The sequence below is a fragment of the Hyperoodon ampullatus genome (genome assembly GCF_949752795.1).
Source record: "Hyperoodon ampullatus genome assembly, chromosome: X".
Lineage (NCBI taxonomy): Eukaryota > Metazoa > Chordata > Mammalia > Artiodactyla > Ziphiidae > Hyperoodon > Hyperoodon ampullatus.
The window spans coordinates 117,888,893-117,916,702 of record NC_136913.1 but is presented as its reverse complement, the minus strand read 5'-3'; the positions used below and the strand labels follow the sequence as shown (position 1 = coordinate 117,916,702).

Here is a 27,810-nt window from a genome sequence, read left to right as displayed (position 1 = left end):
ACATACTCTGTGGATGATTAGCTGCAAAAATAGAATATGAGTGTAGCTTTTCCGTGTAAGTTCTGGCTGGGTAACATTAGTGAATCATTTGTAAGCAATTTCCATGCACTGGATTTATATCAAGATGTTAAAATACATTTATTTAGCTGTACTACAAATAGCCTCCTATTATCGTCTCTGGGACATTTACAGAGGGAATCATTGGCAATAACATTTTTCTCATTTCTTCAATGAAGTTTTTGATGACCCAATTTTTTTAAAAAGGACTTTTTTTCCCCCAGAGTAGCAAAAAACCCCACAAAAAACCACACACACACACACACACACACAATAGGAGCAGGAACTTAGATTCTTTTCTGAGAACATAAGAGGGTGTTCTCCTGCCCGCCCCCACCCCCCTTCCCAGTTCTATAGGAAAAGGCTGTACTGAGAGACTTGATTTTCGGACTCCAGATCTCACCTACAGGAGGATCCGGCCACGGGAGGCACTACAGCACTGCACTAGACATCAGTTTTCAAACTGGTCATTTAACATAACCTTGCTCCTACTCGCTGACAAACAACCAATACTCAAAATAACGTTAACACCACGGCGGACCCCCGCTTCTAATAGGGCAGCGTCAGGAAGAAAGAAATAGACAAAGGTGATAAACCGGTGAAAAAAGGAATAATGAAAAGTCCCCCAGGCCTCCGTACAAAAGCCATTAACATTTAGCAGTACAGCCTCTCAGGGAAGCTCCAAGCCCCCAAAATCAGTGGGAAGGAAATACTTCCCACTCAGACCAGTCCATCTGGGAAGAGCTTAGTGTGTTGGTGTTTTTGTCTTGTTTTACCGCATAAATAGACCTATGCTGAGAAAAAATACATTTCATCATGCTATAATAGAGGATTTCTACACTTTCATTTAAGCCTCAATTTTATTAACATAAAATAATCAGGGTACCCTTTAAAAACATAGTAAAAGCAAAAGTTTGGCTGTAAAGTAATGACTGGTGGCTGATGTTTGTTTTTTAACAAACTGAAGTGAGGCCATCACCTAGGGAGTCCATAAACTTATTCTAAGGATGCTGACATTGGTCAAAACATTTTGGGGACTCCTCTTTGGGAACTGCCTTCAGAGCTAGCTTCCAAGCCCCACAAGAAAATCAGTCTCATTCCTCTATAGTCACACCCACACAATACTAGCATAAATTTAGTAGGGGAAACTGAATAATTTAAGACACCACAAGATTTAATCTTATCCTTAAATGTGAATGCCAATTTTCACATTGTAAAATTGTCATTTAATTTAAATATAGTAAGAAGCTGTTGCCTCGAGTAAAAATTGTGTCAAATTAAAAGTACACCATTAAATTACTATGTTTACAGATTTTTAAGTACACAACTTATTTTCAATCTAAGAATAAGTGTATTCATCGGAAGATAATGAACAACAGGCATTTAATAACATTTTAATTTTATGTGTTTAAATATTCATAGCTATGTTCATAAACCCATATGCCTGATCCAGTGATTATGCTTATGAAATGCAGTATTTCTTATATGCCCTAACTCTCCATCTACTGTCTGAAAACTGCATTAATTTGCACCCCAGTACAAATCACTATATGTTTTTAGTAAAATATTCCATATTAAAAATAGGAAACTACCCCAAAGCAATGAAACAATAGCTACCTGCAAGAGGAAAAGAAGCGAATTAACACTTGTCCAGGGCCTACTCTGTGCCAGGCTCTCTACGGACATGTTCTTGTTTAATCCTTAGAACAACCCTAGGAGGTATTATTATCATAGTGCAGCTGGCTCATGCACAACTTGGTAGTTTACCTTTCCAAGGGCTTTTTAAATAATCCCATTATAACACTCCACTGCCTGTCTGAAAGAACGCAGTTCTTGTTCTTAAAAACAAAAACAAAACACAAAATTCTACCAACATATCTCTGGGGGGATATAAGAATGTCAAGTTCTAGGGAGCTAAGAATCAAAGAATCAGAGTCTTTCTTGACCGGCCTGTGTGCCTACTCTTGATGTAAATGAACAACAAAAATCAGAGGGAGATGAGTTTTCCCCTCTACTTAAAACATTATAGTATCATCAGTCTACTTAGCAGAAATTTTAATAAAACTGGATCTAAAGAACCAATAGCAATATAGTCTAGCAGTCCACAGTTTTACAATACCTCATCATGGCATAATCACGTCAAATAAATAGAATGATGGCCACTCACAGATTACATTAGATTACAGATGTTAAATGTAAAATGAGAAATCAAGTATCTGGAGTTCGAAGAATTTCTCTGAAGTGTCTTCATCTTCTCTAGTACTACAGTTAATTAACGACAACTTGTGTTTTAATAACACCTATATTCCATGATTCTATAAGTGTTCTAATCAATGGTTGCCAAGTTGTCTGCCCCAAGAACCACTTTGGAGCTTCTGAATAATGGACATGTAATGTGCTATGCTGCAGTGTCCCCTTTCCAGAGGCCCTCCTTTCTCCTTTAAGGTTATTTTCGGCTTTGTCTTTCCCTCTCTTTCTCACCCAAATAGCTCTTTTTTAGTTCAAAATTTTAGCTCTTTTTAGTTCAAATGCTCTTTTTTCTCCAAAGTCCTACCTCCAGTTCTTCCTTCTAATCATCCCATTCAATCCTTGACTCTGAATTCTTCCCCTGACCTCCCCAGCACCTGGCCCTGAGTCCCTCTGGGAAAACACTGTGAGCTAAAAACAGTTGGTTGGAGTTTGTTCAGTGGGGTTTTTTCCCCAAGTTTATTGCTCAGTGAAAGCCAAGGTATATCATGAAAAATGTGAATAGAATATAAATTGTCCCAATTCAACAGGTTAATCAAGGTTATTTAGGGGCTATAGTTGTCACTGTAGTAAAATAATCACAAAAATAATTTAAATGGTTTTATTTAAGTCAAACAATTGTAGAGATCCTAGATACTGCTTTTTGAACACAAACATAGGAAATTAACAAAACAAGCATTCATATTTCTAGTTTTAAACACTTTAGTTCTACATGTGGAATGCAGATATTTGAAAGAGATTTTCAACAAGGTCAACACAATGTACGAGATAATACGCACTGGGTTATGGATTAGGCTAGTCTTCACCTCCATCTTCCCGTTTATCATCCTAAATTGGCTGGGGGAATGTATGTGTGTGTGTGTGTGGGGGGGTGCTTTTTTGCTTTTTCATTTCACAAATGATTGCTCAACACAGAATGAAATACACCAAAAGAAGAAAATAGTCTTTTTATACCTAGGGAAGAAGCTACTACTCTTCAAATGATCACTTCAAGGTAACAGACATCCAAATTGATGTGGTTTTCTTTGAAACCTCATCAGTAAATCATTTCTTGCACAGTAGGTTCGGCATTAACCCTGCATTTAGGATAGGTAGTGTTATGGAGGGCTGGCTGCTGCATACCAACGTCAGTATCAAGTTCTTCATCAGGAATTAGAGACTGTCCCGGATACCAAGCAGGACAACACTGGCAAAAAAACAAAGAGTGAACTGCAGATAGGTCAAAACAAGCTACATTTACTCTTAGAAAAATTTCATAAAACATTACTGGATATGTCATTTTAAATGCTAGCTTATAATAAAACACGATGGAATCTTTTATTTTTAATACCTCATGTTCAAAGGTATTAAAGGTATGGTCTTTACATAGGTTGTGTTTTAATAAAACACATCAGACAACATACACATCTTATTAGAGAACATTAAAAACTTGCCATCTGGTGAAGGCTGTTTTTATAGTTACTATAGAGCTCACGTTTCTCTATTCAATCAGATCAGTAAATGGGTTGAACTGTCATCACATTAGAAATATACAAAATTGTTTGCTCTATTAGGTGATTTTTAAAGAAATATATTTTCTTTAGTTTTAACAGGTTCTTGGCAACAGGAATCTTATTCAAAAAAGTTTTGCTCCTGTATCAGTCCAAGTGCTCTGAACACTCCCCCCTTTAAATGCTTCCTGCAAACTTAGTTTTTCAAGCTATAAATTTCAATAGTTATGGTAGAAACCAAACCTCAGTGGGAAAAGCAGTGCCCTTTGGAGTTGTCATTCAAACAAATATAAGAGTTCTACCAATTTATCACTTGTCTAGTTTTGCAGAAATTCCATTCACATAACTCCTATGAAAATCAACCACAGTTTTACCATATCAAATGACCCAAAGCACACCACAGGTATCCAGGGGAGATCGTTCACCAGTGCATCTTTAGCTTGATTTTAAAGTCAACCTTAGAGACAATCTGGGCGCTGCAGTTCTCAGAGACAAACTGCCTACCCATGGGCTAAAGATTTTTCAAGTTAATGAACTTTTCATTTGCCACACTTTTGGTACCAAGAGATTTAACCAGGAAAAAGCTCAAACCTCAGGGTTCAAACTACAGCATGAAAAAACAAAGTATACAGCAAGCACCATCTACTTCCTTTGATCTCTCAAAGATGTCAATACTCTATTCCAGTCCGGGGGTGGGGTGAAGTGGCTGAGCCCTGGAAGGAAACTTCACCCAAAGGGGGAAAAATCTGTTTGGTGGCAATTTCAAAACAAGTTTTCAAACTGCAGAAGGGACTCCAGCCCCTTTGACTTGCAGGAACCACACATAAGAAAAGGACAGAAAACACTACAAGGCAGGCTTATTTTAATTGCCCACGGGTTTCCAATGCAAAGCTCGACAACTTAAATGCATATTCCGAATTCTTGCTCCAAAGCCATCTTCTTTGTGCACTGAAAAGGAGGAAAGACAACCCCATCAATTGTTCTCTGCAGATAAAGGCATTGTTTTGTAGTTTTCCCCCAAATCTGAGCCAGCTTTTCTAATGACCTGCCCACCCACCTGGGGCCCTTCCCAAGGTGGTCCACGGGAGCTGCCCCGCACCTTCAGGAGCCCAAATACTCGACAGCGGGCAGCCCCAGAAGGCTGTCTTTTCGTATAGCTGCTGGCCTCCACGAAGACGCAACCTGAAAGAATTCGTGCCGCTTATTTTTCTACAGGAGACGGGGGTCAATGACTACATTTTTAAAACCCCACATTGTTTTTTCCTCACGAAAGACATCTGAAGGCGAATCTGCAACATTTTTCTGCAGAGAAAACACGGACTCGAGATCCCAGAGCTACCAGGGGTTCTTTCACACGCCAGTATTAAGGCAGTTAAGCAAAAGCTGAATGAAAGTTTTCGGAATCGTGGCCTTTTCTTTTTCTTTTTTTCGTTAGACCACCAGCTGTTACAGCACACACAAAAGCGTACACAGTACTGTTTCTCACAGGCCCGTGTTTAAATGAGATATGCAGAAAACGGGGCCTGAGGAAAGTGTAGGGTTCGAAATCGCAATGGCACATCCGTGTCGCTAATCCAGGGCATTTGGTTTGCAAACGGTGCCCCCGTGCTCCGCTCACGAGCCCCGCCATTGTCATGGAAGAGAACAGTGTCCACTCCTTGGCATTTCGAGACTCGAAGGTGCTGGGGGATCCCGACACGGTCACGAAGCTCAAAATGACATCCCCCACCCCAGAGGGCCCGGGAGAAACGATTTCAGTCGGGACTGGAGGGAGTGGCGGCCTCGAGTGGGTTTCAGGTCCAAGCCCCCCCCCACCCCGGGAACCCCAGCCCCCAGAAGACTCGCCAACTTCCCACGCCCAGCATGCCCTGGAAGAACTTCTTCGCTTCCGTTTTTTTTTTTTTTTAAACAATTTTGCGCTCGGCCGCCACGACCTACATTCTCCCGCGAGGCGCTCCTAGCCGAGGAATAACAAGGGAGTTGAAACCACACAACAGTTCGGCAGCCCGCAGTCAGCGCTTTGCTGCGCTCTGCGGGGGTTCGCATCCGGCCGCCATGTTCCTGACCCGAGAGCCGCCCCCAAAACCAACCCCCCTTCTCCCCAGCCCTCCCCTCCGCCCCCCTCCCGGCCCGGCCGAGGCCGCGGCGCTGCAAAGCCGCTTTCAACTCTCCCCCGCCGCCCCCTCGCAGCGAAACCCGACTCGACGGCTGCCGGCTGTGCGCCTGCGCGCGGCGCGGGCTCGGGAGCGGGCGCGGGGGCGGGCGGGGGAGGCCGGCGGGTTCCCGGCCGCGGCTTGAAAAGGCCGGAGCGACGGGGAGCGGGGGAGGGGTTGGGGCCCGGGCCGGAGCCTACTCTTTCCTCCCAGCGGGTCACCGCTCCAGCCCCGGCGCGGCTCTCACACGTGCGCGCTAAAAACCCACTTCAAAGTCTCTTCTTGGCGCGGGGGCGGCCCCCGGGCCCTCGCGCGGGCCGCCAACCAGGCCCCGAGCCTTGCCACCCCCTCCAAAACCCTGGCGCGGCGACGAGACCGGGAGGGCCGAGGGCAAGAACGCTCGCTTGAGAGCGCCGGGCGCCGGTATCGGCCTTCGGGCGTGCGAGTACCTCCCTCCCTCCCTCCCCCACCCCACCTCCACCGCACCGCCTTAAGAAAATGAATGGAACACAAAGTTTGCGGCCAGCGCTGCGCCGTGGCCATCGGAGCTCACCATTGTTTGGGCTCGTATTGACCCCAGGTCCGGATTAGGTAGCGGCTGATTCCTGCTTTACAGCCCCGCCGGCCTAATGAGGCCGGGAAGGCGATGGGGCGCGAAGCGTCCTCGGAGCCCGGGCGACCGCCGGCTTACGGCCGCCAAGGGCCCTGTAGGTGGAGGTCAAAGGGTCAGCTGGCCGAGACCGCGAGAGAATTGACCCTAGGAAATGAGGTCCCCTCCTCCCGGCCCCAGCTTCGAACGGGCCTTGCAAGAACTTGGTGTGTGTACAGGGACCCCGGGCGCCCCGACGAGGGGCCTGAGGACCCCGAGCGGGAGCCCTGACTTCCACAACGCCTGGCCTCGTCCCGGGGCAAAGCCTGACTAGACTTGAGCCCCGATGGGGCAGACAGCCCGAGAGAAAACCAGCCTAGCTGCCGGGCGGAGATCCCGCGCTTCAGGGGATGAGCACGCCGGTAGCGATTCTTTCAGAAACTTAAGTGGAAAGAGGCCCTTAGACTTTTTTCGTTTGTTTGGGGGGTTTTATAAGGGGAGGAGAAGGAGCCAGGGGCGAAGAGGCGAGGAGACAGCAGGCGGCGAGGAGCGGGGGAGGGGCGAGGAAGTCCTGAACACAACTTTCCTGGGAAGCTTTGTGAACGGAGGAGGTCCCTGCTAACTCTCCAACCTCCTCAGTAGCTAGGACCGACTGCCCTGCTTAGCCTGGACCTGATCTTTAACCTTCCAAGCTGGATGAAGTCCAGACTTCTGTCTGCGTGGAAATAGACACCTTACCCTTCCCCACCCAACGTGAAAATGTTAAACTAAACCACCCATTTTGGAAAAGATGATGGACTTTTAACAAAGGTCTTACCAGGTGCAAGAAGTAAAATAACAGGTCGATTACGAAGAACCCAGGTGACATTCATGGTTTCCAGCTGATCTATCTTTAGGGCTACAAGGTTTTTTTGTTGGGGGGTGGGGGGTGCGTATTCTTTAAGGTATTTACTGAAAATTCAAGAATGTCAATGTGCACTCCCAGAGTCAGATTATAGGAAGAAAATCTGTGAAAAGTTTTCTACTAACGTAAACTTTTCTTTGCAACAAATGACAAGGGCAGAGGGATAGACTATTTGAGAAATATGATGCTACACCCAAGATTAGAGGAAATCATGTAGAGGGGCAAAACTTTTACATGATCTTAATATAGGTTATCATCATTGTTCATTGGCATCTTCCCCTCTTAGGACACAATGCTCTACTGTAAATTTTTATGGTAGAGTAATTTCAAGCCTAGTAAAGAAAGCAAACTCTTCTTTGTGTCCTAAGGAGATGTTTAATTGTTTAATATATTTAATGCGGAGGGGTGGGGGAAGCAAGTTTATGAAGTAATCTTTCAACCAACCCATCATTCTACTGCCATTCAAGGTTAGGTTGCATTGGGGGTGGAGAGGGAATTCAGAGAGAACAGTAAACTGTGGAAGTTAGATGCATATTTCAGAAGGAAAACATTATTTAGACTTCAGTTGGAACACATTTAGAGCCAATCTTATGAGTACGCACTTTCTGAAAACTTGCTGAGTATTTAAAATGGTCTCTGGTTTGAAGTGAAGGAAAAATCCTGAAATAGGAATTTGGTCCAGCACCCTCAATGTCAAGGTCAAGATTGGAATGTCTGGGCTAGGAGTGGTAGACTGACCAGGTTACCTGCTCATCACTTGTGAAGTCATCCCAATCCGTTCATGGCATTCAGACCCTTGCCTTGTCTATTGGTGGAGGAAAGTGCAAAAAAACGCATTCTCCACAAACAAAAATCGCATCCAAAGCATTGTGCAATTAGAAACTGTCAATAATTAATTGTTGACAAAGATCAGTAGATAACTTAAAATACACTGCTTCAACTGTGTCCAGGGAATCAAAGTTTCTTTTAATCATCAGAACTTCTCTGAGCATTTCAATTTAAGATCGATTTATTTGAACATGGAAAAAAATCAGGCACCAAATACAAAAATGTTATAAATAGATGTGCCAAGACTTTATTTCTTCAAAAAGAACAATAAACAAAATTCTAGAATTCAAAATGATTATGTATAATACCAAACTGACTGCCACCAGAAATTCTAGAGCACTGTCCCTTCAAGAGAAGGAGGTACATGGCCTATTCATTACATTTCTAAATTCTTTACAATTCCTTATCTCCACCATTCTATTTGCTGATTTGCAAGTTGGTTATTCATGAAGAGATTGGGCTCTCAATATTAAACAGCACCCTAAATTAGTAAGAAAACAAAAAACAAAAAACCTCTCTCAGTACTCTACCCACTCCACCCCCCCCAAAATAGCAATCACTTTCTTTTTCATATAACTGTAAGAGAACTGTTTGTCCAAATGAGTTGCTTCGCTGAAGATTAAATGGATTGTTAATATTTTATCACAAAGCAAACAACCATTTTTCATTGTTATTGATTTTAATGGAAACAATGCTCTTAACATCTTTGCCTACAAACCATGAACTTTAAAAATACATATTTTGCAAATGTTTTTTCTTTCCATATTTCAGAACCGCTGCAGTTATTACACCGCTATAAAAATGTTATGAATAATTGTGATAATTACGAATTGAACTATAAACAGGAAAACAAACCAGCCTTTGCCTTCCAAAATTGTAATTGGACTATGGTTCTTTTAAGAAGCACTTTAATCATAAGTAAGCACGGCTCGACTGGCCTTACTCATCACCACTGTTTCAGACATATGCTTACTTTTGAAAATATATAGATAGATAGATAGATAGATTTGATAGGCAGATTAGATAAGTCATAGATACAAACATATATAGGTATATGGGTGATCTCTCAATAGAATAGACAGACATGCATCTTGCCACAATGTTCATTTTTATGTAAGATAATAAAAAAAACTAAGGGACATAAAACTAATTAGGTTACCTTATGTTTATATATGTAGGGCAGGGATGATTAAATCCAGCTTCTCAGTCTTTGAAGTACAAGATTGAGATGTCATGGCCACTAACTGAATTGATCAGTAATATTTGATTTGCATGCCGAAAATCCAGGACAAACACATTTAAACTCGCAGTTAAACAACCATCTGAGCTAGAGATAAAGAAAGGAGGGTCTTCCCAGATGGAAACTGACACTGTAAAGAATCTATACTGCAATAGAAAAATAATTTAACAATTAAAAAAGGGATCTGAGTGAGTTATAAATACCAACAAACAAGGTTTCATTTGCTCTTGTCTCCTCTTTGTAGAAGGAGGCTGTTACAAAACAAGAGAAAGGAGTCAGTGGTTCAAAAATTGTAAATTGTGTTCCATCAAAACAATAAAGTTTAATGCTAAAGCGGTTATAATCAAAAGCTGTACAGAATTTGTTAGAAAACATTTTCCATAAATATTGTTCAGTTCCCGGCACTTGTAGCAATAATTAAATTACAAACGATAAATATGGCATCAATGGATATGTATTTACAAAAAAAAAGTTATTACAAAAGGCAACCGTATACTAAACGTCACAATCTGTGTAGAGTAACATCACATCCTCAGCCTGAAAAAAATACTGAACAACAGTTTCGACCCCATTAGACAAAAATACATTCACAAGTGTAATGCTTTGAGGAAAAGTTCAAGACATAACAGGACTTTGGCATGGTTTAAGACTGTGAGAGTTTAAACAATCACCACTAAGGCGAAGATTTTTCCATCAGTTTTAACATCACCACCACCACCAATAAGCCTTCTATAACTTCCTCTCAGGAAACAGGACAAGAGTTAAAATGAACTGAAGGCGTTTAGGGATGGGGTGAGCAGAGAGCAAGAGAAAAGGGAGAAAAAAGCAGTGAGAAAATTTTTTTTTAATCCTTCAAATGCCAAAACATATTTTCTAATCCTGAGAAAAAAGGGCATGGCTACTTTGGGATCTTGCCCCAAACCTTCCTGGACAACTGCAATTAACAAGATGTAGCCCTATGTATGGCCTCTTGCCTTAAAACTCCATTTCCATCTGATTGGTCTCAGTTTTCTTTTTAAAATGCATTTGGTCCATTCTATGGTTAACAGGGTTTGTGTTTGTGTTTGTCCTCAGACGTACCATTCGTTAAAATTGGGAGGAAGTCCAGGGTTGTGGCTGGTGCTAGTTTGAACTGCAGAAGGGGTTTTAGTGGTATCTTTACTGTTTGCAGAAGCTATAGCGGGTGGAGTGGAAGATTCATAGCCTGAACTGGCAGCAGGGGAGGAATCTGACCCTTGAGATTCATGAACCTAAAATTAACATGTATATATTATAATGAATATAATTCCAACTGGCATTGTGCAAGCAAAAACAAGAGCAGAATTAGAGCACTGTAAGAGCAAGACCGCCCAGTGACCCACTTAAAAGAGAAATGCTGCTGATTTGGGGGTTTTGTTTTTAATTTCCACATTACCCATGTCTAGAAAACCCCAAGATGTTCGCCAACAAAACAGTCTGAGTCCTAAGACTGGCATTATGGAAAAGGAATAAAGCACTCTGATTTATTCATGCCCCTTCAGAAATGCTTTCTCCGCGGATGGAGCGGGGTAAGCACGTAGTCTTTGGGGCCCTACAAAATACTCCGGGCCCAGGTTTCGCCAAGCCCGCTTTGGCTTGGGAAAGCAGGTACAGAGAAAGGTGGCACGGGCGCCCTGGGCGCTGCGAGGTCTCAGACAAATGCGTGGGAATCCCACCGCGCTCCTCGGCCCTATTGTTTTACCGGAAGCCGAAGAGGGAATGAACCACCCGCCCCCGGGTTCGGCGCGGGCACTCTCGGTTCCCACCACGGGCTGAGCCGGGTAGAGGCGGCCACTGCGACCTCCAGCCCTGGCGAGCTCGGTGAGAGCTTCCCAGTAAACAACTGATTGTTCCCTCCGCTCCCTCCTCCTCCCCACTGTGCTCTCCCCCGCCCCCCTCCGGGTCCCCAAAATGGGTTCAAGGTGTCAACGCTGGAGCAAATCGGATTTAACGTGGAAGATACAGGGTTGGCAGCGCAGGCGCTTCCGTTCCGCGACCCGGTGTCGGGCCGAGTGTTTATAAACCGCCGACCGCTAATAAAGAAGTAATTACCTTCATGTGCTTGCGCAGGGAGCTCGGGTGAGTGTAGGACTTGTCGCACACTTTGCAGATATAGGGCTTGTCCGAGGTGTGCACATGCATGTGCTTCTTGCGGTCGCTGCTGTTGGCAAAGCGTCTGTCACAGCCTTCAAATTCACATTTGAAAGGTTTCTCACCTGCAAAACGCAGAAACGCAAAGGGGGGTAAATATGGTCAGGGGCCGAGAGCTTCCTTGGGCCGAGCAGCGGGAGACAGAGCGTCCGGCGATCTTCCCCGAGAGGGAGCGCCGACTGGGGGCGGCTGTAGCATCTCTTTTCCCTGGTGAAAAATGGAGAGCGCGGGTTGAGCCTGCTGGGGTGGGGAGTGGTGGTCGGGGGCGGGGGTGGGGCAGGGCCGGCCCAGAACCTGCCCGGCCCTTTGTTCTCGCGCGGGATGGAAAGCCCCTGGCTCCTCCAAAGTTGCCCCTGAGTTGCGGTACCCCGCTACCCGGCCCGGGGCCTCCAAGCGCAGCCCCGTACCGCCGATATCTCGGCGTTGCAGCCAAGGCCGGGCAGGACAATGGACCGGGGATGGGACAATCCCTTTTAGTTCCTCCTTTGTACCTTTTAATTTGCCTCTTTCAAATGCAGCGGTTTTGCTAAGCCCAGTATTAAAAACCTTGGGTCGTCGTACTTAACGTTCGAAAAGAGAAAACTATATAAATCCAGGGGCTCTGGACAGTTTTACAAGATGCTCTGAACAAGCCACGAAACTGTGGTGTCTTTTCTACTTTAGCTTTCCTCCCGGAGGACTGAATTGAACCTGGAACTCCAAATAAAAATAGTTTGACAAAAGTATCATTTAATTAGATGTGCCAATCAATGGTAAAAAAGAGCGGAAGTAACCGACAGTTAGTTTTCATTAGCATTTCTATGGTTGCCTCCCCCGACTGTGTGCCGAGACTAAGTCGCTCGTAAGCAACTCCCCTCCACACGTTCGGAGTCCCTTCATAGTAACCCAGAAAGAGACAAAAAGAGGCGGCGCCAGTTTGTTCCTGGGCGCGAGAAGGTTCCAATTAGTTCCTGAGACCGCAGAGCCGTCTGCCCGGGAAGCTAGAACTGGGCAAAAGCGCCGCGGGGCGGGGAAGGCGAGAGGTGGAGGGACAGTGACAGCGCTACTTTTTCGAGCGGCCCCGGCAGGGCGCCGCCCCTCTCTCTCACCGCCACCCCTCGCTCCCTCGCGCTGAAAGTCGGCTTCGTGGCGCGGTGCCGCGGCGGACCCCGCGCCCGCCCTCCCGCCCTCCCCCTTACCTGTGTGGGTCCTCTTGTGGATCTTGAGGTTCTCGGAGCGGGCAAAGATCTTCCCGCAGCCCGGGAAGGGGCAAGGGAAGGGCTTCTCGCCCGTGTGCACCCGAATGTGATTGACCAGTTTGTACTTCGCCTTGAAGGACTTGCCCTCGCGGGGGCACTCCTCCCAGTAGCAGACGTGGTTGTTCTGCTCCGGGCCCCCCACATGCTCCATGGTGACATGTGTCACCAACTCGTGCATGGTGCTGAAGGTCCGGTCGCAGCTCTTCTTGGGCCGGCTCAGCTGAGCCTCGTCGATCCACTTGCACGACAGCTCCTGCTTGATGGGCTGCCGCATGTAACGGAAGAAGGCGCCGGGCCCGTGGTGGGCCGCCACGTTCACGCCCATGTTCATGTTCATGGGGCTGTAGTTAGGGAACTGCGCGCCGGCCGTGTAGGGGTCCGTGCGCGGGCTGGCCACCGGGCGGTACGGGTCGGCGCGGCCGAACAGCTCTCCGCGCAGCCCCAGGTGGACCTGGTTGTTGTCCACGTGCCCGGTGGGCGACGGGTGCCCGGCGCCCTGCTCGTGCAGCCCGGGGAAGAGCAGGTAGCCGGGGGGCTCAGGAATGCCAGCCGGAGCGTGCAGGCTGCTCGCCGAGCCGGTGAAGAGCCCGTGCTGCCCGCCACCCGAGGCCGCCTCGCCGAGCCCAGAGCCGCGCTGGCGGAACAGAAAGTCGCGAGTGGAGTTGAAGGCGGCGGAGGCGGCACCGCCGTAGCTGGGCACCTGGCCGGCGTGGTGATGGTGGTGATGGTGGTGGTGATGGTGGCCCAGGGCGTTGGCGTAACCCGAACCCTGAGGCGTGAACGCCGAGCTCTGGCCGGAAGACAGATCGTGAGCCGCGGCGGGGCTCAGCTTGAAGGCGGCGGCGGCGGCGGCGGCGTGGGGCGAGTCCCCGAAGGGATTCAGCCCAATGCCCGCCGGCTCGCGGTTGGGCATCTCGTGGTGGCGCGGCGCGCCGAAGCTGCCCACTCCCAGCCCGGGGAACTGCGGGCCTCCGTCCAGGAGCATCGTCATGGGTCGGGCGTTCTGGTCACCAGCAATCCGTCTGAAATGAGCGAGGGTGCGGGCGAAGATCTCCGAAGTGTCGCAGTCGGAGAGGGACGAAGACCCCCGAGGCAGTACCAGGGGCTGCAACTTTCCGTCGCTGCGAGAGTCTCCTGCAGAGGGATAGGAGGGAGGAGGGGAAGTAGAAGGACCTGGAGGGGGGAGGAGAGGGGAGAAGGGAGGAGAAAAGACTCTGGGACTAGATCTGGTTTAACAAACTAACAAGCGTGCACAAAGAAAAATAAGCAAAATAATAAGTGGAGGGCGGAGTTTGCCAATCCTGTCCGGGGCACCCCTCCTCTCCCCGAGAGCGCACAACCGCGGGGCCAGGAGGCTCCCTCGGCACGGGCCTCACGGCTAGACTGCGCTTAGAAGCAGAGCCAGCTCGCGGCCGGCGGGCAGGAGGCAGGCTCGGTCCTCGCAGCTCGCCGCGCCAGTCCCAGCCTCTTCGCCTCCAGAGTGATGTCCTTGGACTGAGAAAGTCACTCACTCACTCCTCTCACATAAACCGAGCGGGAGGCCGCGCGGCGAGGGCCAATGGGGAGCCAGCTGGCCCGCGGTCACCTGACCCCCGGCCCCGCAGCCTATTGGCCATCGCCACACTGATTGGCAGCGCGGAGCGGGGAACATGGCAGCCGCGGCCGAGCGGCCGCCTCTGATTGGGCCGTGGCTGGGAGCCTGGCAGGTGAGGCGGCGGCGGCGGCGGCGGCGGCGGCCGGGTGCCCGCGAGTGGGCTCCGCGGGGCTGGCGCTGCCGTGGGGAACTGGAGCCAGGCTCAAGCTGGCGACCGGCGGGGCGGAGCCAGGGCCTCTCCCTGGCTTCCCTCCCGTCAGAAGCGGTCGAGCACCCCTCGGGCGCGCTTTACCCGCTTTGGCCAAATGAACTCTTTGCCGCTCGAGGATCGTTCCCACCGTCGGCGCGGCGCTGGACGTCCAGCCCCGCTTGGGCCCGCTCCGCCTCAACACCTCGATAATGTGCCCCCTCCGCGGCCGCAGGGCGCGGATCCCGGGGCGAGAACAACAGTTCCACTCTCGCGGCCCATTAGCCGCGTCCTCCCCACGCGCCACTGTGGGCCCTGATGTCCCCGAGAGCCCAGACCCAGGCCAACCAGCTCGCCGTCTGTGATCCAAGCTGCTGCCGGCCGGCTGAGGCCCGAAGGAGGAGAAATGGTTACAGTTAGAGCCATCTCCCTTACTTCCGTCTGAGCCGCGCATTGACTCTTTGGTTTGTGAGTCGTGGCTGTAGTATACTGTCCCCACCACTGTCCCCGCCATTCCCCCCGCCAGGACACACCAGGCACAAGACGGCAAACACATATAACACAGTAAACTCGCACACACCACACTAAAAACACACACAACTAGCAACAGTAAGTACACACAACACAGTAACACAACAAACTACACATAAAACAGTAAACAGGCACACAACAAATTAAACACACAACAGGATAAACACGCACGTAACAGCAAACACACAGAGGCACAAATACTAAACATGCACAGTATACACATAGCCTGTGCACACCAAACATGCACACAACACACTACACAGCAAACTCACTAGACACACACAGGATCAGTGCCGTTTTCAAACCACAGGGCTAAACAGCTTCGAATTCTCAACATTTTCAAATGCAAAAGTGGGGGGCGGGAATGGGGATTGTGAGGTGGAATTTTCTTCCCTCTGAACTGCCAAGGCTTTGCCCTCTTCTACTCCTACCCAAAGAAGCATATAGTGACCTCAGGAACTTCTTACCCTTAAGGATTGACTTTCCAGGGCTGTGTGTGGGATCACTGTCCCCTCTCCTGTCTGGTGCGAGGTCTTTCTGGACATAATGAGCAGGTTCAGACAGGGCTATAAATCCACTCATTTTTTGTCCAGCAGGGCATTTGCGAAGACTGTAGGAGAGTGAGAATGAAAAGAAAAGGCGGAGAGAAAGATGGCTGTGATTGTCACACCCCGAAGAGAGCCGAGCCCCAAAGTCTGCGCCTTGAGGCAGCCTCACAGCCTGGCCGCCATCTCTCTGTAGGAAACCGAACATCTGATCAAGTTCAGAGGCGCTTGGCGAGACCGCCTCAAGCAGCGCTTTATAACTGCAGCCTTTCACTTCCTGCCCCCCAATCCGCCTGGCCTGGTCAAGACTTCACCTTCTTTCTTTGCCAGTTTGCTGGGGGGGAAACCCTGCCGGTAGCGCACTTACGTAGTCACCCCCTCCCTTCAAACTCGCCCCAATTCTCCCTCTACATCACAGCTCTCTCCCCAGGTTGGAAGGTGAGTTCACTGCTGACTTAAATTATTACATCTACTGAAAACAGGCTCTCCAAGACTGGCTTCCGTGCCGCTCAGCAGAGGTTTTCTTTGCGGGGGAGCGGTGCGGGGGCAGGAAATGTTCCCTGAAGAACAAATAAGCCTAAATCGTGCAAGTGAATTCCCTGGAGTCAGGTTTACAAAAAGGGAGGATTGCTTTTCTTTCTTTTTCCCATTTCTTCCCCCTTCCCCCTTTTATATTCTCCCTTCCTTCTACCTCTCTTCACCTCCCAACAAGCCCCGCGGACCCTGGGCGCACAGTTGGTCTGAAAAAGTTTGGATTTCCTACCGGCGCCAGCCCCGAGGACAGCGGGGCTCGGGGGCGGGGAGGAGGCGGCTCTCGAGCCCTAACCCGGCCAGCGCTGATGCGAGGGTTTCCGCGGAGCCCCGCCAGGTACCCCGAGAACCAGGGGCCCGGCACGTTTGGGAGTCCGGGCCGGCAGCGGGGCGTGGAGCCGAGGAAGGAGGGCGCCGAGGGAGCCTCGCCTGCCCCTTTGCGGGGAGGGGTCCCGAGCTTAGGGCAGGGGATGTCGCCGCCGCTGACCTACCCGGTGCCCAGTGTCCGTTTTGATATGGCCACATTCCGATAATTAATTGCCTCCAGCACGTGCTCTGTAGTCCCAGGAACAAAAAGGCATAATTCAATTAGGTCATCAACCGAGAAGTGGGGAGGGGGGATGCTTGTTAAGGGGCCGACCTGAGGCGGTTCAGCCAGGCCAAAACCCCGGGCGGTGGAGCCTTGCCTGGGGCGGCCCGGCCCAGCCCGAGTGTGCGACTCTGAGGGGGTGTCGTTGCTCGTTGGGGCGCAGGGACCCCCGATGCCCCCAAGAGGACGAGGCTGGGGACTTTGTGAGCAGCAGGGCAGAGGCAGGCCATTTCGAATTCTATTTCGGTTGGTCTGAGTGGAGGTTTCTTTCTGGGGAGGGGGAACCCTGAGCCTTGGAACACGATAGAAAGCGAAATACCTCCAGATATAGCAAGTTGCTGCAAAAGAAAACAACCCCCCCTCCCGCAAAGCAAACCACTCCTGTTGGGCAATAATAATAATAATAATAAGCGAAGTTCTCCTGATTACCTGCAGCCCCCCGCCCCTCAACTCACTTTTTGGAGGGGACTCTGGGAACAACTTCGGGGGACAGGGGGCTTTAGGGAGCTGAGTCTGAGAGCAGAGTGGTGGCGGAAAGAGGCAAGTGAAGAAAAGTTTTTTTCTGCACACAGGCTGGGGCGAGGCAGAAGAGAGCTCTGGTTTCTTCGTTTCTCAGGTAGAGGAAGGAATCACTGGGCAGGGCAGGGCAGGGCAGGGCGACTGGAATCCAGGGGTCGTGGTTCTTATTTTACACTAGAACCGAGGCTCCCTCGGCAGCTTTGGCTTACTGGGGTTTACATGTGTATTAGGCGGCGTAAATTAACCAATAAATCTCTTTTATGCGTCCCCCAGTTGTATGTGGTCTGGTCTAAATATCCACATGTCTGTACGGATAGGAAATATAATGGGATCCTTTCCCTCACACTGAGTTCAAACAGTAAATAGGAAAAAGATTTATTTTCATGCCCAAATCTGAAGCAATAAATAAAATCAGAGAAACTGATCATTGCCAAATGAGCAAAGCTTTTGAGCCAGAATTTTAGGATCCATCTTGGAGAAGCAGGAGGGAAACAGAACGTCCAGAGGGGCAGTAGGGACGAACTGGTCTCTCCATACAAGCCAGAGCCCCACTCTGCAGCACTTTTCTCTTCAATCCAGCCTACTAAAAAACAAAACATGTACAGCAGTTGTGCTATCGGGCAGAATTTCTTCCTAAACACATTTTCTGTGGCGGACATGAAATTATCCTAAGTCGGAGACCTAGCAATTTTAAGTCCAAGGGAAACACTGCGGTCCTTTCTTCTGTTTTGTATTTAGAAAAGACTTGCAATCTAACACTCGCAACATTTTAAAGACCCTTTAAACCCAGCAAGGGGATTTCCGTTCTGCCAATGCTTCCTGATTTATTTCAATAAATGAATCTTTGAATCCAGGAAAGGAATTATTCCAAGACGCTGAATTTGGTGCCCCTGCCTCTTCCTAGCGAGGCACAAAGTGTTTCTCGTTGAAACATGTCCTTAAACTCACCATTATTCGCAATTTTTTTTTCCTGGTAAACGACACTTTCTTTACGTCAATCCCCACCCTCTCTTCAGAGTCCCAGATCTTTTTAAAAGAAAAACTGCAAATCGCAATAAAAAATGAAGGGGGAAGAAAGCTGGTAAAGGAATGCGTTTTTAACTCCTCTTTATTTTTATGCTAAGATAAAGCTCTTAATTGGCTTCAGGGGCCGAGCTAAACTATCGATCTCGGGAGCTCCGAGACTAGGGGACACTCTGATCAACCGCTCATTTGGGGTCCAGATTTTATTTGCTACATCAGAGTTTTCACTACCCTCTCATCATTTGACAAAAATTTTATAAGTTCTGGATACCTTTAAATTCAATATAGAATGAACAAATAGATATTGTTATAACCAACCCTTTTTAAAAATCTGTTTTGTCTTTGTCCTCTGCAGTCCACCGCATATCGCTGCCCAATGTAATGAAATGCAAACCAGACAGGAATGAGACATTTTCATTCATTGTACTTGTCAATCAAGGCTGTGCAGATAGATAGACAGATAAACGATAGATAGATATTTGAACTTCAGAGACACAGGTTGAAGTAAATAGGGTTGAACTTGGAGAAAGGCAGGAAGTTGAACTAGAGCTATCAGAATCTAGTTTGAGATTATGAAGAGAGCCCAGGAAATACAGGAAATGGAGTGAAACCCTAGGCAGTGGGCAGTGTTCGGTCACTAGCCAAGTCTGGGTGCCAGGCTCATGGTGAGCGGTGGTCCTGGCCCACCAGAACCTGCAGCCAATGAGTACCTTTATTGCCCTGGGGGTGCCTGGATGTTAGCCTCCAGACTCTAAGGTACACTGGGAGGGGCTCTGGATGCCAGAAGGACAAGTCACATGGAAAGAAGACTTCCCCTTCCTTTGGGATCAGAACCCTTTGTAGGTAGGAAAGCACTTAGGCAAGCGGAGAGGGAGATCCAGGCAGGGGCAGAAGTACGCAATGATGCATTTGATATGTGATTCCAAGTCCTTCCCCAGTCACCTGAAGAGATGGAGGAAGGAGAATGGATTTGAGGTGCAAAGCTTGCCTAACATTCTGGAGCTCTCATTTACCCAGGGTCCCAAGTTCCTTCTAACTGCTAAATGCTCCATTAGTTCTAGTAAATGATTTCGGCTCCAAAACAAGTGGAGAGAAGACTTGACTCTCCTGAGGTACTTACTTATTCATTTCTCTGCTTTGAGACAGGATCCTGCACCCAAGGTGACAGGAAGGGTACCTCTGTAGCACATCATGGTTTCTGGCAGCGACTCATCCTTGATGCCCCCAGCATCCCAGCTCCATTTACCTATTCCAGGCCTCTTCTACCATTCCCTCTTCCTCCTCCCCTTCTCCCTGGGGGGCAGATGCTGTATTACCTGAGTTATCTTCCCTTTAGCCCAAATTGGAGTGAGAATCCCTGCCACCTAAGGAAATGCCATCCATTCAACTGGCTGGCTCATTCAACTCCCAAGGAACTTTATATAGTTCAGGGATGGCATTTTTTAAATGGAATTGCCTGTGGTTTTTGCATTTGGTTTGGATTCACTCCTCTAGTCCTTTCCTAGTGAAGGGACAGGAGGAAAGGGCTTTGATATTAAAACAAAGCATGGGGGCCTCCCTTCTCACCTCTTCCCACCCCGCCCCCGCCCCAAACAGACAGAGTGGAGGTGAATTAGACTAACTTCTAGCATGAATGTGATTTGGCAACTTGCAAACCAAATCTGGCCTGTTGTATTTGTATGGCCCCAGGAACCAAGAATATTTTTTTTTAATCTTTAAAGAGTTAGAAGTAGAAAAAGAAGGAGGAGGAGAAGGAAGGGGGTGGGGAGATTATGCTACAGAGACTGAATGTGGCTTGCAAAGCTTAAATATTTTCTATATGACGTTTTACAGAAAACGTTTGCTGACCCGTGGACTAGAGGTTGGACGGCAGCCTTCACGGAAGCTAGGTATTCCTAACCGGTGGGTTTTATCCACCATCACTCTCCTACTTTTCAAGCTTCATTTTGCATGAGATGATTTTTTTTTCAGCCTCACACCTCAGTTATTTCCGGGGACAACTTTGGCTTTGGGGAAAGGCGAAAAGTAGAGTCAAGGGAGGATGAGCCCGAGGGAGAATGAGAGGACAAGAACAGAGGAGGCAGGAAAAAGGGTTGTGAATATCTCAATCCGTGATTGGGTGACCTCCCACCCTGAGGGTGGTTTTATTGTCTTTCTTCTTTGACTAGAGATACATAGTTTATTGACCCTTTCTGCATGATTGAGCCCTGAGGGGCAACTGCAACCGACAAACCCAGCGAGCCGTGACTCCAGGCTAAGGCCGTTGAGCAGCCTGCCTTCAGGAAGCCCAAGGGAAGTGACCCCAGTTCCCCAGGCCCAAGGGTCTCTGAGGAAGAGAAGTCACAACTCTTCCCCAGTTCAACTGCTCCTCCTCTGCGAGGGCCTGGACTTCATCCCTCGCCTCTTTCTCTCCCAGAAACACTCCCTCCCTTTCTCCCATGGACAAATGCTGTCAGCCAGTACACTTGGGCAAGGATTTTAGGCCCCCTCCCTTTGAATGCCCCTCCTTTCTTTAAAACCACAAAGGTCCCAGGGTGCTCCCAACAACCTTAGCTTGCCCTCTTGCTAAGGTCTCTCCCTCCTCTTCTTTCCTCCCAGACTTCAGCCCTGTCAGGAATTTCTCTACAAGGTTGCAATTCCTCCCTGCCCTCAACCTTTTCCCCACAGACTCAGTTTTGGTAGATTACACTTCACCTCTTGAACCTGGCCCAGGCTGGCAAACAGAGTCAACAGTTCCTCCAGACACAAGTAGTCACTCCACTCTGGTAGGGCTACCAGACTTAGCATACAAATCTGGGATGCTCAGTTAAATTTGAATATCAAATAAACAGTGATTTTCTTAAGTATAAGTATGTCCCAAATATTGCATGGGAGATACTTACACTGAAAGATTATTCCTTCTTTGTCTGAAATTTGAATTTAACTGAACGAGCTGTATCTTATCTGGTAACACTAAGATTCAGGCCCCTGGCCTAGAAGGCCTAGATGAGCTGAGAAGCTAGGCTAAATTGTCTCAACGGGGAGAGGCGGCGGGACCAGGTATCACGTGCCTAGGGGAGGAAGAAAGAGGGACTTCCCTGAACCTAGGGTTTTCCACAGGCGCCATTTGCGAAAAATCAGCTTGGGGACCCGTGACCCTGGCAGGCCCAAAGGTGCCGTTTCTCTTCAAGCGGGCCAGGAGCCATCTTGGTGGGGCTATGTGGAAGACAGACTTGTTTTTTTGGCTGCACTGAGCCACTGAGGGATCTTAGTTCCCCGATCCCTCAACAAGGATCGCATTTGTGCCCCCTGTGGTGGAAGCCTGGAGTCTTAACCACTGAGCCACCAGGGAAGTCCCAAGGGCACGATAGTTAAAGCGAGCCCCGTCCTGGCCCTGCCTAGAGAAACCCTCAGCTCTCGGAAGGTGGGAGGGGGCCGCAGAACTCTGGGACTAGCACCCTCCCCTGCTGCTGCTCCCAAACTGCGTCCCCTAGGGCTCCTGCCTCCCCTCTCAGAGCAGGTCCTTAACCCCTTGATGGAAACCCCGTGTGCTACTGACTGCGGGGGACCCATAAACAGCAGATGTTGTGGAAGGACTCGTGTACTGGGGAACTTGAGACCCCGTGCCCTGCAGGCCTCGAGGTCCCGTGCAGTGACCTCTTGCCACCCCAGCGGGACTGGAGGCTGGGATCGGTCTGCTTGTCCTTTCCTAATTTGCTCTGCCTGTGTGCACCCGAGGCTCCCTCCCCAGGATCCAAATTCCACACCGACCTGGCCCCCAAAGACCACTGTGCCTTGCCCTCTCTCCCCCTCCCTGACTTTCGATTTGAGCAAGAACACCCAGTGGGCCCTTGAGGAGTTCCCAGAGCCTGGGGTCCCTCTGCCCAGCCCTGTCCTTCTCCCAACCTCCACACACACACACATGCTTCAGTCAACACCAGTTGTGCAGAAACCCCTTTGCAGCCTTCCAGGGCAAAAGGTCAAGTTTTCCTCAGCACCAAGGCCCTTGTGAAACACATTTTATCAGCAGACATCCATTTTCCTCCCCTCCTGTTTCCTCACCCCACATTTCTTTTTGTTGTTGTTGTTGTTGTTGTTGTTGTTGTACGTGGGCCTCTCACCATTGTGGCCTCTCCCGTTGTGGAGCTCAGGCTCCGGACACGCAGGCTCAGCGGCCATGGCTCACGGGCCCAGCCGCTTCGCGGCATGTGGGATCCTCCCGGACCGGGGCACGAACCCGTGTCCCCTGCATCGGCAGGCGGACTCTCAACCACTGCGCCACCAGGGAAGCCCCCCACGTTTCTTGACAGAGGTTCTTATCTATCTACCTATAAAATGTAGAGGAAAAAAGCACGGCCTAGAACATTCTTTTCCGCACTCCCTCAGTACTAGTTCCACAGGTTGAATCTGTCCTCAGCTCAGTGGCCTCAAGTACATTCCAGAAGACCCCTCTACCCCCCCATCACCTAAGTACCCCTTTCCCACTTTACAAAAAGTTCACTAATTCTTATTTCTCACCTCTCCAGTCTTCCTGAAGTTGTTTTGGCCTCTAGGTATTTCTGAAGCCAAGGGCGCCTCCACTGCTTTCTGATGCAAACTAGCCTTCTGGGTGGTTTATATATAGCCCTTTACCACTGTGAACATCAGTATACACATGCCTGACCTCCCCAGTTTCTAATACGCCCCCTAGGAGTGGAGGGGGACCCATTTCCTTTATGCACACACTTAAAAGCTCCAACTCTGGCCTGATCTGTTATTTTTGTGGTTCTCAGAGAGTTATATTGCAATATCTAGTTTCCTTTGCAGACATCACACCTCCTCAAATTTGGAAGAGGGAGGAATTGCCTGACTTCTGCCACAGAAACAGTAGAATGGAGCCAGAGTTCCCAGGATTGGAAACCCTGGCTCCACATTGGAATCTCCCGGGGATCTTTGAAAGATTCAGATGCCCAGACCACCCCGGAACTTCTGACTCGCTTAGTCTAGGGAGGGGTACCATATTACTAGATTTTAAAGCTCCCCAGGTGATTCTAATGAGGGAATCACTGAGCTAGGGTAGGTCAATGGCTGGAGCCTCTTTACTCCAACCCTGCAACCTCCCCCGGCACATTGTGGCCCTGGCGTCACTACGCAGGTCTAAGCTACACAAACTTGGTGTGCTCTGAGAGTAAACGTGGAGTCCCCACTGCAGACTGCCATCCCTATCTGTTCCCTTTGCCCACCAAATGTTCCCATGAAGGAGAACCTCACCTTCAACTCCTGCCTCACTCTCTGCTTTCTAGAAATGCACCCTTGCCGTGCCCTGGTCTGAGGTGGAAGAAATCACGAGCATCTGATCAAGAAATGGTTTGCTCTTGGCTCTGGTCCCATTTGTTTTATTTCAACTAAAGAGCTACAGTTTTGCTGTCACAGAACAAAATGTCCACAGGAAGACAGTGAGGGATGGAGCTACTTGAACAAAAGGGCTGTTCTGATCCCACTTCTCTCCATCTTACCCAGTCCAGTCCTGACTTCCTGCCAGAAGAAAGGAGAAGTGGATGTGGATGTGGATGGGGAGGCATTTCCTCTCACTTGGAACTGTTCCTCAGGAATACTTTCTCTGCTTCCCCCTCCCTACCCTAGGTGGACTCTGAGGGGAGCCTTAGGCCTCTCAGGTTTAGACAATTACGAGGAACAGAGCTGTCCAGGGATAGTGCAGTTTGGTTCAGGCTCCAGGGACATCTCCCTGAAGTTGTGGAAGGCAGAGAGAGGTGGGGGCAAGTGGTTGCAGCTCAAGTTGCAGTGATTTGAAATTTAACTTTTTTTCCTTAGAAAACTTAAAAAAAAATTCACACAAGCAATACATTAGCTAGTTTCACTCTATTCAAAAAATATTTACAACTTGCCTGCTATATGCAAGACACTGTCTTAGGCGCTGTGGGGGAGATAAGAGTAAAGGATGGCACATTGTGACACAGTCTTGCACATGGACCAACAAAACATTTTAATACCTTAAAAACAAATGCTAGGATTTGAAGTTTTAGAATAGGTATTTCATGAATACTATATTGATTGCTTGGAAGTCTGGAGTAACCAATAGAGCTTATTCATTTTTTTAAACATGCCTCTCTGAGTTATGTCTTTTCCGACTCAGATATGTTACTGGAGTTTGCTGGGATGAATACCCAAATTGAACTTTTATAGAAGAGTTTATCTTTTTGTGAGAAAAAAGAAATCAGCTTGAGTTTATTACTTTCTTAATTTGGGGAGTGGCTTCTTCCATTGTATTCTTCTTTTGTCCTGTTCTGCAATATAAAGTCTTCAAGGTCAGAGGCTTCATTTAATATTGCTTACACTCCAGCCCCTCTAAAACAATTTTAAAGATCACTTGGTAACAACTGGAGGCTTATTTTTTATTATTATTAATTTTCCAATTCCGTGACTCCCTGAAATACACACACACACACACACACACACACACAGAGAGAGAGAGAGAGAGAGAGAGAGAGAGAGAAGCATAACATGGGAGAGTCCTTTATAGTTCAGTTCCATACATGAGCTTCATTTCTTGAGCTATGTTGTTATTCTACAGCTGTGGTAGGTTCAAATCATTATTTTGAGTATAATGCTCAAAAAGGTTGGGAGGCAGACTGCTCTGGAAGTGGGCTTGGCACTGCTTTGTCATCACACATGTCAGTTAATTTTTGTTAATTGTTTTTATAAGGTAGACCCATCACAAATAATTTAATGAAAGAAAGGGCTTTAGAGGATAATACAATGGAGAGAGCATATTATGCATATGCTCTGTAACATCACATTTTCTGATTCATAGAAACCACATATTAAGTGAATTATTTTGATTATTATCAAATGGTCCTTGCAGTTGTTTTTTTTACATTTCCATCCAAACATATCATATGTTGCTTATGTGTGCTATTACATAGAGAGAGTGTATATGATTTTAAAAAGAGTCCTTGATATTGAAGATCATGGCTTTCAGACATTTTCACAAATCCCGATATTCAAACTCCAATACTTAAAAAAATATATTGGGAGTTCCCTGGTGGTCTAGTGGTTAATATTCAGCGCTTTGAGCCCGGTCAATCCCTGATCGGGGAACTGAGATCCCAAAAGCTGCGCGGCTCGGGCCAAAAAACAAAAGAAAAAAATTTGGTGGGAGAAGTAATGGATCTTCCCCTTTTCCAAAGAGAGGCAACACTGCAGACCTCCTTGCATAGTGAAACACGCTACAGAGGTATTCAGCAGCCCATCCTGCCTTCTGTCTCATTTCCTTGAGTGGAATTAAGTCAGAAGGAAATTTTCCTCTGAGCAAAAGGTAGAAAGGAGGCATCCCAGCACTGTGGTGGGTCTCCTCACCCCCATCCCTGCTCCCAGGCCGAAAACCTTGACTTTCTTTACTAGTTTCAGTAGAAGGGACAAATTTGGTCAGGAGAGGAGGTCTTATGACCAGTCCATCAATTTACGGGGTTGTGTTTTGGCTTTGTCTAGAGGGCCAAATCTGCATCTCTTATTCCGCCCCCTCCCCGCCCCCAAAGGTTTATATTTTGAATTATCTGGTCTCACCGCAGAATGAACAAACAATGCTCTCTGAGTGTAAGGCTACAACATGCTTACCATCATTACCTCCCAGCTGGAGCAGCAAATATTGCTGAGTGCTGCATGGGCCTGTTCTGTGTTAGGCTCAAGGGCTGGGCTGAGACTGAAGCCAGGCCACGGCGTTTTTGGGAGGGAGAAGGTAGTTATTGGTGGAGCTTAAGTCCGCAGAGCTTCCTAAGAAGTAAGCGCGGTGTGTGTGTGTGTGTGTGTGTGTGTGTGTGTGTGTGTGAGAACATGCCTTGCTTAGGCTCACAACACATCCTACCTTAGCTTCTCCCTCGCCTTTCTTGAGGCGTCACTTACAACAGCGCTTGCGGCGCCCGCGCTTTCAGTGAGCGGACGCTGGCTAAGTCTCCTCTTCCCGTTGGTCCGGACAGAGGATCCGCTATTTTGGGACCCAAGGAGGGCGAAGTGGCCGGAAGTCGGAGTCCAAAAGCCGGGGAGTGGGCAAAGCCCCCAGTGCTTATCCTGGTGCCTACCGTTCCCCCGTACCCGCCCAACCTGGAGAGCCGAGAGGGCCCGGGGGAGGAGGGACGCCGGCCGCTAGCAGGGGCGGGGGTAGTGGTGGTGCTGGGGGTACGCCAGGGGAGGGGTAAGATGTTGGCTCAGAGCCTGAGCTACTTGGACGGCCTTCGTTCCATTCTGTTCCCTGAAGAGGAAAACCTCCTCCCCTTCCTCTCCTCTCCTTCCCCTCCCTCCTCTCTGCCTGCGTGGGGCGCTCAGGTCCTGCCGCTTCCCGAAGCCCCAAAGCCTCAGCCGCCTGATGCTGGCCCAGAGGGCACAAGGGCCTGCGAGCCTGGCTCCGGGGCCGGCCAGCCCTTCCGTTTTCCCTAAAGGCAACCAAGGGGCGCAGCGCCTCGCCTCCCTTCCTTGCCTGCCGCTGCTTGAGAGGGGCTGTTTAATTAAAGGGGAACCCGCAATGTATACGTCAGATAAAAGCAACGCGCAGAATAAACTAATTAAAACATTGTGTTTGCAACACATTTTATTTCTCTCTCTCCCTTTTTTGATCTTCGCTGTGTTTTAAAGAAATGTCATCGCACCATAAAGCGAGCCGTGAAACGCTATTTCCTTATAGTGTGCGGCGCTTTTCAAAGGCTAGTGTGATATATTTTAGAAAAGGGATCCCGCTGTGAAAGCTTGCGTGTCTTCCCTTTACCAAACTAAGCTCTTGTCAATCACACAGAGCCCGGTCCAATCACCGAGATCCTTTTTGGAAAGCAACTCATCCCGCTGTGCTTTTATACCGCGCTCCGCAGCCTGTTTTGATGCATTTTTACCAGCACGTCCAGGGAAATGAATGATGAGGCCGCGGACAGTGCAGGCCTGGCTCTCTGAGCGCCCGCCCGGCCCTAACGAGGCGCCGGCGCATTGTGCGCGGCCTGGGCTTTCTCAGGTGGCGGTCACTTGGCGGGGGTATCCCGACGCTAACTCGGGTCAGTGCTGAGGACCCGGCTTGTCATGGCCGCGCGACAGCTTCCACCCAGCAGCCACTGGCGTGGATCGGCGAGGCTCAGTAGCCGCCCTCCTGGCCGGTCTGCCCCGGGAAAGCAAGTCCCAGCGCAGCCTGACGCTGCGCCTCGACTACAGGGAGTCTTGGGGCCCTCGGGATGCGCCTCCCCTCCAGAGCTGTGGGACCCGCGAGTTTGGGGAGGGGGAGGCACGGCCGGCCACACCCACGAGAGAGGTCTGCTGCTCTGCCCGGTTTAGCCTAGGGCATTGGTTCCCAGCGAGCCTCAGGTTTCTCCTGTCTGGCCCCTCTCCCTGCCCCATCCTAGCCAGACGTTCGGGGGACTTCCCC

General features: G+C 48.9%; 1 protein-coding gene across 2 annotated transcripts; it reads right to left on the bottom strand.

The window, feature by feature from the left end:
* Positions 1–3,340: 3,340 nt before the first annotated feature.
* ZIC3 (Zic family member 3) lies at positions 3,341–13,930 on the bottom strand (the record flags this gene model as incomplete). 2 transcript variants are annotated; one of them, XM_079728277.1, is made up of 3 exons in its annotated part: positions 3,341–3,490; positions 11,579–11,742; positions 12,856–13,906. In XM_079728277.1, the coding sequence occupies 3 exons, from the start codon at positions 13,904–13,906 to the stop codon at positions 3,341–3,343; spliced, it is 1,365 nt and encodes a 454-aa protein (XP_079584403.1). The 2 variants fall into 2 exon arrangements, with proteins under 2 accessions (XP_079584403.1, XP_079584404.1); XM_079728278.1 differs by lacking the exon at positions 3,341–3,490 and adding an exon at positions 10,579–10,758 and having other exon boundaries at positions 12,856–13,930.
* Positions 13,931–27,810: the final 13,880 nt, after the last annotated feature.